General features: G+C 34.8%; 1 protein-coding gene across 1 annotated transcript in view; it reads left to right on the top strand.

The window, feature by feature from the left end:
* The first annotated feature begins 1787 nt into the window (after positions 1-1787).
* LOC127661130 (lysosomal cobalamin transport escort protein LMBD1-like) overlaps positions 1788-17068 on the top strand; it is a 146326-nt gene continuing 131045 nt past the window's right edge. Inside the window, exons 1-3 of the mRNA XM_052151709.1 lie at positions 1788-1893; positions 9172-9348; positions 13579-13642. Coding sequence (XP_052007669.1) covers positions 1792-1893; positions 9172-9348; positions 13579-13642 — 343 coding nt within the window. The 5' untranslated portion in view covers positions 1788-1791. The remainder of the gene's footprint in view (positions 1894-9171; positions 9349-13578; positions 13643-17068) is intronic.

Here is a 17068-nt window from a genome sequence, read left to right on the forward strand (position 1 = left end):
TTTAAAACACATGTTCAAAAGATCCACAATGGATATGTGATTAATGTATATTTGTTTGTTTTTGTTTATTTGTTGTTGGTCAGATGAGGTGTCTGACTGTTTAAAGGAAACTGAAAATGGAAGGGGATGTTTGTATTGTTTTATTGTGCTGTTTTCTATATCTTCAAATAAAAACACGTAAAGTGACCCCATGCTGGCTATTCTACCTGTTGTTCTTTACATAACTAGTAGCCTACTTTGTGAAATGTAGTCCCAATTAGAGTTTTGGTAATCCAGATTTAGTAAACTTGAAAAGTTTGTATCTAGATCAAGGTGACCAATCCAATGTTGCTTTGAAAAACCGGCACAGAAGTGAAATGGATTACCTGAACCTGGATAGCAAAACATGGCATTTCCAAATCCAGAACATCTGATCCTTATTAAACTTTTTGAACAACTGGGCCCAGGTGTTAAATCTATATCTTCAAAAGTGATATGATAGATGTGGGTGAGAAACAGATCAATATTTAAAGGTTTACTAAGTAACTTTTTCATTGTGTCAACTTGGACTTACACTGACATCTAGTGACTTGGATGCAGCATCATTTAAAATCAATAGTTTTCAATTTCAGATGCCATGGATATTTAGTATTCACCGTCAGCCATAATTACTTAAATCCATGAGTGAATGTGTCAAATAACAGGACTGCGATTACGCGAGTAGTATTCGGCTGGTCATGTGGTTCTAACATGGAAGCCCCCATGTGCGGACTCGCTCCATGTAGAATGAAACAGCTTTTATAAGGTTACTGATATAACTGTAGTCTTCATTATAGTCATGATTTCCTACATACAGCATATTGCAAAATTACAATGCATGTCTTTACGAGTTAAACATTTTTAACGTGGAAAAAATTACTGAGTGCACCTTTAAGGCCATTTTTACTTGACATTCTCCTCCCTACCCAGTAGGTGTCAATATACATGAAGAATGAGGATTGCCAAAAATGAAAGAAGGGTGAAAGTGAATGTTAATGTGGAGATATACAGTATAAAAGTACTTAAATATTGATGTTTTCTCACCCTCAGCTATCATATTATTTCTGAAGATCTATATTTAACAACTGGAGTCTTATGTATTACTTTACGGTGCCTTTTTTGGAGCTTCAAAATTTTGGAACCCATCAGGGGAGTGTCCAGAATTGATTGGCAGTTGTGGCAAAGGGGTGGCATCCAGTAATGTTGTCTGACAGGGGGTTGTGTGGTTGTCTGTGGTGGGGTTAGTGCCGGTGGAAGAGGAATGCTGTGTCTTGCGAGATGTCAGATGGACCATACGTGACACGGCGGGTTAAGCCGTTGCACACTGTCTCCAGGACACGAGCAGGGTACGAGTTGAGGTGGCAAGAGTTGTGGCAAAACTCACTTTTAAGGTGGTAGCTGCCACCCCGTGCCACCCTTCTGGCCCCACCCCTTTTACCCATTCACTTGCATTGTGAGGACCTTCAAAGCTAGATAGAGATATTCTTCTAAAAATATTTGTTTCTGTTCAGGAGAAGAAAGAAATTCATACACATCTGGGATGGCATGAGGGTGAGTAAATGATGAGAGAATTTTCATTTTTGGGTGAACTATGCCTTTAAGAGCAGAGATTAATTAAATAATGTACATATTATTTCATATATTTTAGACCATTTAATTTTTCTTCGAAAATGTAATTTACGGTTTAAAATATATAACTGGCCAGTTCCGCTCCAAAATCAACAGTTAATTGACCTCTGTGGCCGTGTGGGGTGTGACGTCAGCAGTCATGTGATGAGGGTCAGCTGTGTTGCAGGAAGTGAAGAAGTCATGTCGTCTGTAGCGTTACTCTCTGAGTCTGTCCTCGGATGGTCAATTTTTACCATCGTTTTACTGGTGAGATGCATAAACTGCCAGTTATACCTTGAGTTTTGTATATTTATATTATTTGACTCGGTATTTTCGCTGATATATACTGTTATAAGTCATGCTGGTCTGAGTCTCTGGCTGTATCCTCTTATTGACACGATGAATTCGTGTTTCCTTAAAATTATTATTATTATTATTAATGTGATGGCTTATTATACTATTGCAGCCTTAGAGAAACTATGTTATTTATATTTAAATGAGAACACGAAGCATGTCAAACAAATGAGCCCTTGAGGATCTATGCTAAATTTGTCATGTCATAATCCTCTCTATGTTTACAGTCATGTTGACAGTTTTCTTAACTGATGTTACACCTATTAAAGATTTAAGCTTATTACTAAAAGAAGTAGACCCTCTAGTTTTGGTGAAATTGTGCTGTTTGGGGCAAGAAAGGACAGGGAAATTTGTTGTTTAGATTAAAACTTATACGTAATATGTTGTTTGTTGTTGTTCTTCTATCTGTTTATTATTGTGTTTTTCTTCTTTTTTTATTCAATTATTATTGAATGATTAAATTATGATATACAGATTACATTTTGAGATTTTATTTTAGCATACAGCCTTAGAGAATTTTTTTTTATATGGATGTGAAACATGAAGCTTTTCATAACTCATTAGCCCTTAATGATCATTCTTTTTTATGTATGTTATGTATCACAATCCTCTCTGTTTACTGTCGAGTTAAAATAATTTTCAAAATAATTTTTTCTAAATTGTAGATGAAAAAACATTGTCTTAATAGCTTTTCTTTATTATTATTTATTTTTATCATGATTATGATTTTATATATAAAATTATTATTTTTTTATTTCTTATTTCACATTATTTTCTTACTTTATAACTAAGTCAATATTAAATTGTTAAATTATGATTTAAATACATTTATCATGACTCATTTGATATGAACATCGAAGTCTTGGGTCAGATTTCTTAGTTTTTGAGACTTAAAATTTGTTTAGATTTGTTTATATTCTAAATTCTTGGTTGAGTTGACTAAATTAAAGTGGCTTCTTAGCTTTCATTTTCTAATTAAAGTGCACCTTACTCAAGTTTAACAAGTACAAAGAGAGCAGCCTTTCCCGTTAGATAATTTGTTCAGCACATCCTGAGTTAAATGCAGAGCATTGGGTCATTATCTGACTTACCATTCAAGCAGAATATAAAATGTATAGGGCTCTCTATTGATCCTGTCTGAAAACAGCATCTTGTAATCACAGGCTCATATAAGCTGCGTCCTTAGAGTTTATAGTGTGGATGTGTTTGGAATATGACCTTTCCACTCTGAAACGAGTTCCTTCAGGAAGTTAGTCTCTATTACTGTTTTGTTAATGAGATACAACAATAGGACTAGGTAAACAGATAGAATTTCCAATGTTTTGTGATCTTCATTTGAACAATCTTGATATTGATCAACAAACACCAGCATTTGTTACAAGGCTCAATGCAAAGGATTCTTTTCTACTGGTCCGGTTGTGCAAGTGCTTCAGATTTTTACTTGCCCTGCCAAAATTTTCACTGGCCCAAACACAAAAATGAGAAATAGCTGTTTTTACCATCGAGACTTAAATTTTTTTTATTGTAACTATATCAGATATTATTATAAAAACATGGGAACTCGTTGCATGGGCATTGTTTGCTCCATAATTTGTATTTCAGGGACATTTTTGTTCATTTATGTGTCATTTTTGTCCCTGAGCCCCCGTTAATTTCCGACACTATTGGCATTGTATCTTTCTAAGGAATTTAAAAGTTTTTTTTTTTTAGACATATAGTAGCAAGAAAACAAGATATCCTCACATATATGTCAAATTACATTGTGTTAATACAACACTGTTGTATTTTCAACAAGGACGCAGGATCTTGTGAGAGTTTTCAGCCGTTGCAGAGCAGTTCACAATCATTAGGCCATATTGGAAATGATCAACTGATGAAGATGATGATAGAGTGGTTAGGAAATATCATAATGTTTATATTAATCTTTTAATTGTTTATATTGTACTACATTGTAGATAACTGTAGGAGTGCACATTTGTTTTCCCTTATCTGTTTTGATGAGCAGCTGGAAGCAGTGATGCGCAAACATTTTTAAATAAGAGTCCCTGATGTATTTCAGCCTTTAAATGTAAAAGTTCCACTCTATGTATCAAACCAATTATTTATTTATTTATATTAAAATTTTTTTTGGTTGTTGGTATTTTGGTTGCACCATAAACTGCATCTGGAATTTATTTACATGTTGACTCTTGTAGCCTTTGTCTGGCCCTCCCCATCACAGGAAGGAAAGACTATGAACATTTAATATAGGCTACCAGTTTTTTTAAAGAACTATTCTTCCTTTCAACACATTATTGTATCAGCAAAATTGAATATTGGTCGACCTATAATTTTTATTTATTTATATAATGGTACATAAACCAATTTTAATGTGATATATGTGGAAAACATGTCTTGAGTATGTAAAATTGCATATAGCCTACCCTGTTTTACTGATACGTAATGTTAAGGCCATGTTGAATGTGTGCCCCTGCCTATGAAAGTAAGAGTCTGTGATACATGATTTATTTTGAAATTTTGTCGATTTTTATTTTTATTTTTTAACTGTATTCATTTTGTTCAGGTCTTAAAAGGTTTTAAAAAGTCTTAAATTTGATTTTAAAAACTCTGCAGCAGCCCTGTTAACATATAACAATATAAAATATATGCAATTTAATATCATATGTATTAGGGCTGTCGATTTAATGCATTCATTCGGTGCAATTAATTATATAAAACGCAATTAATCGTGTCCCTTGACCTTAATAAGGAAAATTCCTTATCTGAGCAAATAATGTTGTAGTACCACCTGCTTTGTCCAGGGGGCAGTAAGTGAAAATCCAGCTATATAGGCAAAACGCAGCTTACACAGACATAGAACAAGATGTCTGACTTAGGTGTACATCGACACGTCTTTAAACAAGACCTTATAATAAATCTCGGATTGATTGACAAATTAATTTGCAGAATGATGCTATGAACTGTACTCCAAGGACAGGCTTATGTTCAATAATATGGAAATAAACAATATATTGTATTCTAAAGCCACTTTTTGTATGGTCTGTTTTAATATTTTCAACGTGTGTGCCAAAATAATGAAATGCATTTAAATATTTATATATTATAAAAGTATTTATAATTATTTAAACATAATTTAATAAATTATTGTAATATGAGGGGCTTTCTCAGCAAATATTTATGTATGAGATTAATTGCGATTAATTAGATTATAAAATGTTAATCAATTGACAGCCCTTATATTTATTGATGGAAGACATGGATTTGTACATTTTGTAATTAAAAAAAATAAAAGCTTTGGCTAAATGTGACCAAAATGATTAAATACAAATAAAATATAATTTATAAAATGCATACTTTTATAATGAGCCTAGTTAGAAGGTCCCCTGTATAATTAGCAGCAATAGCTGGTAGAGAATTTCTTTCATATGTAAGCAAAATGGACATATATAACTATAGATGCACCGATTGCAATTTTCTTGGCCGATTCCGATTTCCGATTTTTTGCAAGTGTGACCTGCCGATACCGATTTATTTCCGATTTTCTTTCTAAGAACTATTATTGACCGCATGTACAAATAAAATTTACCTTTCTTCAATGCAACATTTTATTTTCATAATAAATTAAATTATTAAACATTACAATTTCCCCCAAACTGCACTAAGTTACAGGATCTTCTCTCACTTAAACAACTCTCAAAATAAAGTGCTCTGTGACTGGAAAGAGGTAGAAATAACAATTAACTGCAAATGAGTTGCTTTATATAACAGATGCCATTTTCCACTATTTTTATAAATGGACCTTTTTCTCTTTATTACTCGTCTAACAAAACAATTCCAAAGTGTCCAATACGCTCAACTTACGTTAGATGTCCAAATATCAGTTGTAAAACTGATTACTGCTTCGGGAACGGCTTGTAACCATACATGTCTCCCGTTTTGTTATTTCTCCCCAAAAAACTCCCATAATTTGTATGGCCCAAACCAGGTTATATGAATAATCACATCAATATATTATTCCAAGGTGGTCCAGTTGCCAGATCTTGAATGAAACACATCCTACTCAAACAATCGACACATCATACAAATTACAAATAATTTGTGACCTCAACTTGGCAACCAAAACCCATTTGCGCTGTTGATATCTGCGCAGGTAGTAGACACAGGATGTTAAATCAAGCATCACTGGTAGAGGGGAGGAGAAGTCTCAGCTGGTGCTCTGGTGAAAAAAACAAAATATACATGTACATTTAACAACAGCTGAATGGAAGAATTTAATTTGATATCCCGAAGCCATATTGACAATGCCCACGCCTTTTAAAATGTGTGTCGCACTGATTTTAATATCGGACATGGTGGGAAAAATTACGTTACTCAGCACATTAAATCACAACGGCACAATTTGTATGTATTTCGCCTGCCTCTGCCATCCACTTCCCCTCTCCCGGATTTGTGTACCCGAATGTTGACAGATAACAGGCTGCGTGTGTGACATGACACGAGATTAAACAACTCGGGCAACGCGACGTCGGAAAGTACCTCCTAATCTGTATCGAGGAAATGTATCAGATTTCTGAACCCTCTGTCCTCAACTATGGAGAACAGCTGGTCATCCAGGGCCATGAATTCCATAATTTTCCTCGTAATTGGTCTTTTCGCTGCTCATACCAAGGGATGGTTCTGTAATATTCCCTTATCTGTCAAACATATTTTACTAGATTGTCCTGGTCTTAACGCAAGTAGAATGCTCTTTTATGAAGTTACCTCGTTAAAAGACTTATTTAATGAGATTGTGCCTGAAAAGGTTTTGGATTTCTTGTCATATGCTAATCTTAAAAAAAAATATTGTATAATATGACTTGCTATCTATATTTGTTTTGTTTTTATTGTATTTACATGATATCTGTATTTTTGTAATTGAATTCTTGCCATGAAAATCACTTTGATTGCTGACATGGCATTAAACAAAACATACTACTACTACTACCAAGGGATGATAGGAGAGGCTGCTGACTTGTGGCTGGCTCTGAGCTCTGGCTAGCTTTAACCGCTTTCCCTTTTTAGCTTCTTTTTTAAAATGGGCATTTTCAGCTGGGTGATGGTGTTTTAAATGTCTAATTAGATTTGTTGTTCCGAAAGTTATTGTGGTGGTTCCTCCACGGTTTACTTTGGCCTTACAATTATTACACATTTCGAACTTGATGTATACTTCACAGTGATGATCTTCCACGCCAATGACATGTTTACATGCGGCTGTGGTGTTATTGCCTGCGCCGCTGGCCAGGGGCGAAAATTTCATAAAAATGTTGGGGGGGACAATAAACATAACAATTCTCAAGAGCAATTTATGAAGGGGACACCAAGGTTATTTTTGTTGTTGCCCCGTTTGCATTTGTATTATTTTATTTCTTAAACAATTATTTTAAGAATATATCATTATATTATTTACAATACACATATTTTAATGATATTTTAGGGGGGGACAACCCTCAGATGGGGGGTCCTGACCCCCCCGACCCCCCTGCGATTTCCGCCTATGCCGCTGGCAAGAAAACGGACTGGCTTGGAATCGGAAAGACGTGAGGCTGACCGGCCGGTCACCGGTCCGGCCGAGCATGCGGAAAATCAGCTAATTCCGGTCCCTGGCCGGTCGATTGGTGCATCTCTAATTATAACTGAAATATATTACATTGAATCGGAATCGAATCAAAAGCTTTTGATTCAGAATCTAATCGAATCAGAAAATCTCTATCATTTACATACATTTATGCCTTTGGCAGATGCTTTTATCCAAAGCGACTTACAGTGACCTCAGTCACCACCACTATCAATACCAGCCCTATACAAAAATATGCTTTGCAGAGGCAGTTCTCCCAGAGCTTATGAATATGTAGGCAGGTGTGTCCTTTTCTAAGATAAAAAGTGTTAGCTGGAAGATGAGAACAGTACAATTCATAGAATTCAGTTCTCTAAATAGCTAGGTCACTAATGAATTATTTTGAACTTGTATGGCTTGGGTTTGTGTTATGATAAGACCAACTGTCTGCCTAAAATCTGATATAACACAGAACGGTTTGAAACTAGAAATGTGGACATTGGCGCTGTTGACAGGAAAGAACCACAAAACTTTAAACATGCTAGTGAATTTAAAACCTATTAATATAATCAGAACCATTTAAAAGACCACTTTTAAAAACAGCATTTTCCTAAACAGCACACAAAACATGTTTTTAAGTTATATTTATATGTATTTACTAGGGATGCACTGATGTATCAGCTACCAATATTTACTAGCCAATTATTGACCAAATTAAAAGCATTGGCATAACAGTAATAAGCACGAAAACACAGATATGAAGAACCAATGATTTATGTATATTTAATTAGTAACACACTTTTGTTAGAACTTTGTAAATTGAAATGTACAATCCAGAAATAATAATAGCCACAATATCTAGAAGGGTGGGCACTACAAAGAACATGCAATATTTAATTGTTATTCTTTCTCGTTCACATTTGAATGCAAAAAAATGCCTTAATGGGACGTGACACTTTCTTATAGGCTACATGATTAGGGAAACCATCCCAGACGCTTTAAAACCAACAGAATTTCTTCTGAGATATCGTAAATTAGATATATTGGAAATTATTTACTGTTAGAACATTAAAAAAGCTTTTGCACCTCTTTATTAATTTGTTATGCATTCCTAAGTAAAACAGTGATGTGATGACAAAGTAAGATAAGTGGAAAAATATCGGTATCATTATTGACCTATAGTTTTTTTGTTAAAACCGTCATCGGCCAAAATAATTAATATCGGTGGATTTCTATTATTTACAAGTTTCATGTAAATGGCTCAGAGAAAAATTGTAATATACAAACACATCATAATCGGCATTCATTTAAAATCAAATCTGGATATGCTGTCTTGTTTTATGTAATTGTGAAATTGATTTAGCAGCACATTTATTATATTATATGATTTAGCACATATTTATATCAATTTATATTTGTCATAAAATCTAATTTCAAGCATTTTATCATAAGCTTTTAGATCAGATGTTCTTTAGACCTTAAGAAACATAAATTCAGTCAAGTGTGTCCAAACTTTTGACTGGTACTGTATCTTGATGTGTTTAAATGTATTATTTTGATATACACCTCATATTTTCCATTTCTTCTGGTATCTTCAGGTGATCGTGGCCTTTTGCTGGTTTTATATCAGGAAGTATCAGAGCCGTCAGGAGAGCGAGGTGATCTCCACTATCACAGCGATATGTGCTCTGGCCGTTGCCCTCATCACATCGGCTCTTCTGCCTGTGGATATCTTTCTAGTGTCCTTCATGAAGTACCCTAATGGCACATACAAGGTATACATCCATATCAATGTACAGAAATGCTTTCATTTAGTTTTTTAAGCAGATGATTTTTAAATGAAAAGTTGCTCCATGGTAACTCGCACAGATCTGTTATCAAACAGGCTGAGCCCTGTATCTCCAGTAGGTGAAACATAAACTTAAAGGAATGTTCTGGGTTCAATACAAGTTAAGCTCAATCGACAGCATTTGTGGAATAATGTTGAATAATAAAGTCTTTTAGCACAAAACAAATTGGACCCCATTCACTTCCATTGTATGTGCTTGACTGTAACCCAGATTTTTGCTTATTTTAAAGAAAAGGAGGGACAAGACTAAATATATTTTTGTGGTAATCAAAATGATGCTACATTTGCTGTCGATTAAGCTCAACTTGTTTTAAACCTGGAACATTCCTTTAAAAAGACAATGAAAAAGTACCCTATTTGTTTTCCTTTTACAGTTACATTCTGATATATTTTATTAAATTCAAAGTGATGATCAAGTTTTACCTCTGTATAACTATTCTAATGGTGCTGTTACTGTTGAGACATATACATGTTTCTTATACCAAAAGGTGGCAGGTTGATTTGTAGTAGTTTCAGTGTTTTGAAGAAAAATACAAAAAAATAAATAAAATGCCCTCTGTCTTTCCTATTAAGAGGCAGAGAAATCAATACTTAAGGTTTGAGTTTGCAGACTGAATTGAGAACATATTTCTTTTACTGGACTTAAATAGTCTAGTGAGACAGTGGTTACTATGGTAACTGAATAGCACAATTAATGAACCATGGACTCACCATTCTTAAGGATAATGAATAATTTGGATAAGCATGGTATTACCTCCCAATCATAAATCAAGCAAAGTAAAAATAGAGCAAAATGTTCCTCATCTAACATTTGATAATAAATATGGTGATTAACATTGTTAGGCTATTTTCTTTACACATTTATGGTAGTAATATTACAATTCTACTATAATTTACAGTACATGCTCGCATGTCATTTCAAACCAATTTTCCGTGGAACTCAAAAGGAGATGTTTTGTGGAATGTTTGCACTGCTTTTTTCAATACAATGAAAGCATATAGTGACCCGGTCCTGTCGAGCTTAAAAAAAGGAAAAAAGCATCATAAAAGGAGTTCATGTGATTCATCCGCTGAACCAATGAACTAATCCTTTTTTTGGAAAGCGAGTGATTATTCCGGGATTTGTGTTTGATTATATTACATTATTGGAGCTTGAACTTTTGAGACGTCCTGAGGTTTACAAAACACATGGAATGTGTGTCAGATTTAGGCAAAGCAAGAGGTAAAAACTGGGTTATTTCCATTGTCTAATCTTCAAACATGTTTTGACTAATGACAGCAAGGCAAAAGTCTGCCAAAAGTGTTCATCTATTAATAAATAAATTATAAGAATCACATAGCATACTGGCCGCATTTTTGGGTTCAGCTTTGGAAAAACTACTTGAAAGTGTTTTCCACTATAAAGATTTAAAGGCAGATAAGATAATCGTCAGTAGATGGTTAAAAAAGATTTGTAGAGGTCAAGAGCAGATATAACTTTATCGAAGAAGTCATTACTGGTTTCATTTGATTAATAGGACGATGAGGGTGTTCTGAAGATCAGATTGTATCACAGATCATCTGTCTAGGAGGAGGAGGTTAACTGTACAAGATTATCAGCAATTTTGTCGGGTTAATTAGATCTGTGATGAAGCCTCTGATATTTTTGTCCAATACTTCCATTAAAATTCACAGAGTGATCTTTAGTTTTAAAGCACTGTATATAGTGAATAGATCAGCACTATACAAAAAATATATTTTCTTTGCCTTATTAGTGGTGCTTGCTATATATACAGTATATTAATAATGTTAAACATCACAGATCTTGCTGATGAGTTGATAAGCTGACACTAAATATGTAATTGTTCGCTTCCACCTTATAACTGTGCAAGAAAGATTACAACCGACGCTGATGAAATACAAAACATTAACCCAAATCTGTGGGAAAGGCTGTTTTAGAATCAGTCTGAAACTCAGGCTGTGATTCAACGCTGCATAATAAATCAGGCAGACAGGTGCTTGTGTTGTGGGAGGTTGAGATGGAAGGAGCCATCAAGTCTTGGATAAACACACAAGATTATGGCAGCGATCTCCTTGGCTCTTGCCTTCCAGTAATCCGTTTTTCTGACGTGACGATCAAATGTATCTCTTTCTCCAGTTGAGTTAGCTGGCTTAATAGACAGAGGAACCTTACCAACTAAACATCTTCTTAATGCAGCCTGTGCACGTAGGACTCTGTAGGATTATTTCTGTGCCCTAAAGAGATTACTGCAATGATTGACAGGCCTGGGTTCGACTAATGAGGATGCATTCTCATTCACTAAACTTGTAGCGGTGGTAGAGTTTGATAGATAAACTGCAGTTATATCAGACCTGTTTTATTTTCTACATCTTATTTATTCTGTGAGTGTTAGGTTTAGAAACCAACAAAGCTACTTAAAGCATGTTTTCTTTTGTTTTTTTTTTTTTTTTTAAATGTATGGATGTGATTGGTTTAGACAGCAAAATATCAAACCAAATGACATTTATTTTAATAAGAAATTACACAAGCAGAACATTTTGAGTAGCATGTTTGCAGATGCCACTTGTATAGTGCAATTGATACATTTAAGTTACCCAAAATGTAAAATTCTCTCATCATTTGCTTACCCTCCTGCACATCTAAGATGTGTATGACTTTAGAAGACAAACGCAGCTCTGTTGGTCCATAAAATGCAAGTGAATGGTGATCAGGCCTTTGAAGCTCCAAAAAGGAGATCAAGTCAGCATAAAGGTAATCCATACAACTCCAGTGATTTAATCAATGTCTTCTGAAGCTATCCAATTGGTTTTGGGTGAGAACAGACCAAAATATAAACAAATTTTCACTGTACATCTTGCCAGTGCAGTCTCTTGGAACAATCATGATTTCAAGCTTGATTACACTTCCAAGTTCTTGACACATGCAAAGAGCGCTAGATGGAGCTATAGGAAGGGTAATCAAGCTTGAAATCGCCAAGAAGACTGCTGTCAAGATGTACAGTGAAAAAGGAGATATATTTTGGTCTGTTCTAAACCAAAACCAACTGGATTGCTTCAGGAGACATTGCTTAAACCACTGGAATCTAAAGGATTATGTTTTTGTTGACTTTATCTGTTTTTTTTGGAGCTTTAAGGCCTGATCACCATTCACTTGCATTGTGTGGACCTACAGATCTGAGATATTCTTCTAAAATCATTGTTTGTGTTCTGCAGAAGAAATAGAGTCATACACATCAGTGAGTGCATATGGGTAAGTAAATAATGAGAGAATTTACATTTTTGGGTGAACTAACCTTTTAAGTGTCAAAATATTTATTGGGGCCTCTGTGCCATGGTAGTGAAAATAGCCTGACAATGATTTCTTTTTTTTTTTTTATTCTATTTTTCATTTTGCATCATTTATGGATCCCACAGTCATGGAAAACGTAGAAATATAACAGACTTTTAGAGACGAAAACGTCACAAAAATCACAAGAAAGGCATGGATATTTATTGGTCAAAAAGTGTGCGAATGCTTGTATGCATCATTTGTGATTAAATGTGTAGTCATGTCTCAACCTGTTTAAATTTGTAAGAGCCGACAGCTGTCATGTCAGTTTGATCCAACACCGCAATGATGTTTTTGTACTGCTCATATAGGAATTACAGGTTTGATCTTTTGGCATGATGAAACGGTGAGTTATGAATGCGAAAATTGAGTTCATTGAGAGAGGAGAGTCAGAGAAGGAGAGGGAAAAAGTGTGTGAGATAGAGTGATTTGCTGCAGCAAGGCAGTCAGCAATTCTCTCTGGCATTTGGATCTACTCCGAGAATGTGTGTCATCAAAGTGCCAGGTCACGTTTTTGATGGAATCTGTGACACATTGGGTATAAGAAATTACAGTATGCCCTGAGAGCCAGCTCTTTGTATCACCCTGTCCCATGGTATGGTTTGAAGAAAAAATATGAAACAGATAAAAATCTGATAAAAATCCTCACTGTAGACAATATACTGTATATACAATACATTTGTTGTTCAGGTTTAGATCCTTTGAGATACATATCCTGCATTGTTGTGTCTGTCTGTGATCTGAAGAATTAGTTCTATGCTGTTGTGATTGAATGTATAAGTGTATTGCATTTGTTCTGACAGTATTTTTTCCCCCTCGTAAATCTAGGACTGGGCCGCAAACAATGAAACCAGGCAGCAGATTGAAGACACAGTTTTGTACGGCTACTACAGTAAGTAAATGAGTCCTGTCATATATTTCTTAAGGCTATAAATTGATCAATAAAATGTAATCAAATTAATTGCTTTATATGCCATTGAATTAATCAAATTAATTTAAAATGTATCACATTTGAGAAAAGCCCCCAAATTAAGATTATTTAAAGACGTTACATTATTGTGGCATGTTTAACAGCACCGACTGCAAAATGTGCAAAAATATGCTTTGCAGTTAGATGGAATTTTTTTTTTTTTTTGTCCTATTTCGTGACAATTTCCACCCTCTCTGTGACCCTTGAAATTAAATGGACTACCAAACTTCACATGTGATTTGTCTGGCTAAGTTTCTAAACTTCGAACATGCATTGTTAACATTTGGTTTTCTAAAAAATCAAGGATTTCAGTTTCTGAACAAAGGATTTCACAACAGTTTTAGAAACCAATTTTTGAAACTACTTCAGAAGTATCTGAACTGAGTTTTTGAACACAGAATAAGCATAATTTACTCAATTTTCTGACATAAAAAAATCAATTTTCAGAATCCAAATTCTGATCCAATGATTTCAGAACAGTTTCTGGACCAAGTTTCTGAACAGGCATTAATAGTCATTGTTGATGGGTTTCTTTACATCACAAAAATCCAAGGATTTCAGAACGAGCCATTTTCACAGCCTAAATTCTATAGATTTTCTTTTTAGACTTAAATAAAATACATTTTCATTGTTACAGTGAACTTTTTTTCATAATATGACCCTTTCAAGATACTGCTTTCATACTGGAGATGACAAATGTAGTCAATTTATCTGATTAAACTCAATTTCCTTATCTTGCATTTTAGAAAATGTACCAATCATATTCCTTCATCATCTGCTACCCTTATTGTTGGCATTTTATTGTGGGAGCCAGCACAATCCAGTCCACAGCTCTCTGTTAATGCCCATTGACTCTAGTTATAAATTACAGAGCGCACATGATCTGACATCAGCCTACAAAAGCTGGCAGTTAGGCCTATGTCACTGAATGGTTTTATTTGTGCGGTACCATCTTGATCAAATTAATCTAAAGTGGGTGTAGTTTTCATCTGAATAAATCTCTTGTCTGGGAGGGTAAAACACTCAATTGGTCAAGTGACCTTTTCCATAAACAAGGTCGAAAGGGCTCGTGAACATAGACATGGTTATCACTAATGAACAGCTTTTTGAAACGCTTCACAACACTAAATATATCTTAGTGAAACATACATGCCTTAATTAAGTCCTCCATTGCTTCCTTTTTAAATTCCCTAGTACACTGCCTGGCCAAAAAAATTAAGTTGTTTGGATTTAAATAAGCAGATACTTAAGAGCCTATGATTGGATTATTATTGCAGTGATTATTATGTTTCGGCTGGTAACAATTATTTTAACCCTAACTCATGCAGTGTGTAGCTTCTCATTTTTTAAACAACATGACAGAAGGCGCATCCCGTGGTAGATAAGATGTTGCTGTTTTACAGAAGGGGAAAATTATTGTCTTTCATCAAGCAAAGAAAACAACTAAAGAGATTGCTGAAATCACTGGAATTGGGTTAAGAACTGTCCAGCACATTATTAAAACCTGGAAGGAGAGCAGTGAATTGTCAGCTTCACGGAAGAAATGTGGGTCGAAAAAAAAAATCTTGAATGATCGTGATCGGAGATCACTAAAACTCTTGAAGTCACATCGTAAAACATTGACAGTAGAATTCATGGCTATGTTTAATAGTGGAAGTAAGAGCATTTCCACACGCACAATGTGACGAGAATTTACAGGATTGGGACTAAACAGCTGTGTGGCCACAAGAAAGCCACTTGTTAGTGAGGCAAGTTTTACTTTTTTTGTAATTTTGTGATTTTACAAAATTACTTCAATTTGCTTGGGAGCATAAAGATTAGACTGTGGAGCAATGGAAAAAGGTCATGTGCAGGGTTTCCACGCATCCTGGAAAACCTGGAATTTTGCAATGCAGTTTTCAAGTCATGGAAAAGTCATGGAAAATTTGAAAAATACCTAAATGTCCTGGATAATAATTACTTAGAAAATATTTCAGTATAATAAAATGGTTTGACTCTGTTGCTAGCAAGGTTTCCGTTACATGTTCAAAACATCTCAATGATCGGGACTCGGAATAGGAGTCAAATGCACACATTTGTGTCGTTTTGTCAGTGCCGGTGGCTTCACATTGTGAAACAACATCAACGGTTTAGGGCGCTTACACATTCATGATTGAATACAGCAGCAACCAATTGTGTGCTTTGCAATCGTGGTCAAACAAATGTAGATCACTTGATTGTTACAGCAGCGTGTGCACAGTGAGAAGTGGCAGTTGTGAAACTTCTCATTCATAGACAAACTGAATGACCTGGTACATGTACCGACCGACTGAATGAAAGGGGGATATTTGTTGTTCACTTCAGCATCGGCATGTGAGTCTGCCTTATTCATCACTCAGTAGTGTAGTCTCGGGCATTCATCTAAGACCCCCAAATGTAATGATCCCTTGCGAAGGACCCTTTCCTTAAAATACAAAGTCAGCTATTTATTTAAATGCAAACTCCCTTTTTTAATGTGAGAAACATAGTAAGTATAAACACAACTGGTTGTCTTAAGTTTTTAAATAATGTGCTTTTACATTGTTATTGCACTAAAGACAAAAAGAGTAGAATATTATCTTGAAACAGTTTACTCTGTAGAAAAAAAGATATGCTGTCCACTTAATACATTGTGTTAGTCATGTTAGATGTACAAACCTGAAAAGAAGGATTTTCAGTTCAACTGAAATGTCTTTTCATAGGACTTTTCACAAAGCAGCTTCACAGAGAATATTGCTTTACAATCCCTTGAAAATCCCTTGCAATTACATCAAACACAGTTGAAAGCTATTTGGTTCATTAAATGAAGATTTACATCTTAACATTGTTTTTTGTGTTTGTTTTAGAGTTGCCACACTATGCAATAGACTGGCATGTCTTAAGGTCAATATTAGGTCAAAACTGGCAAAAATGAAACGGCTTTCTCTAGAAACTCTTCAGTCAATCATTTTTTTGAGTGAAGATTTCATCCAAAGGTGTACACTACAGTCTTCAAAAACAAAGTACAACTGGCTCTAACAAGGACAGACAGAGATGTGGAAGGCCAGATGTACAACTAAACAAGAGGATTAGTACATCAGACTCTCTAGTTTGAGAAATAGATGCCTCACATGTCCTCAGCTGACAGCTTCATTGAATTCTACCTGCTCAAACCCAGTTTCAAGTACAACAGTTAAGAGAAGACTCAGGGGTGCAGGTCATATGGGAAGAATTGCAAAGAAAAAGCCACTTTTGAAACAGAAAAACAAAAAGAAAAGGTTAGAGTGGGCAAAGAAACACAGACATTGGATAACAGATCATTGGAAAAGAGTGTTATACTGTATGCTATAT

This window comes from Xyrauchen texanus, chromosome 20 (genome assembly GCF_025860055.1).
Source record: "Xyrauchen texanus isolate HMW12.3.18 chromosome 20, RBS_HiC_50CHRs, whole genome shotgun sequence".
NCBI classification, from domain to species: Eukaryota; Metazoa; Chordata; class Actinopteri; order Cypriniformes; family Catostomidae; genus Xyrauchen; species Xyrauchen texanus.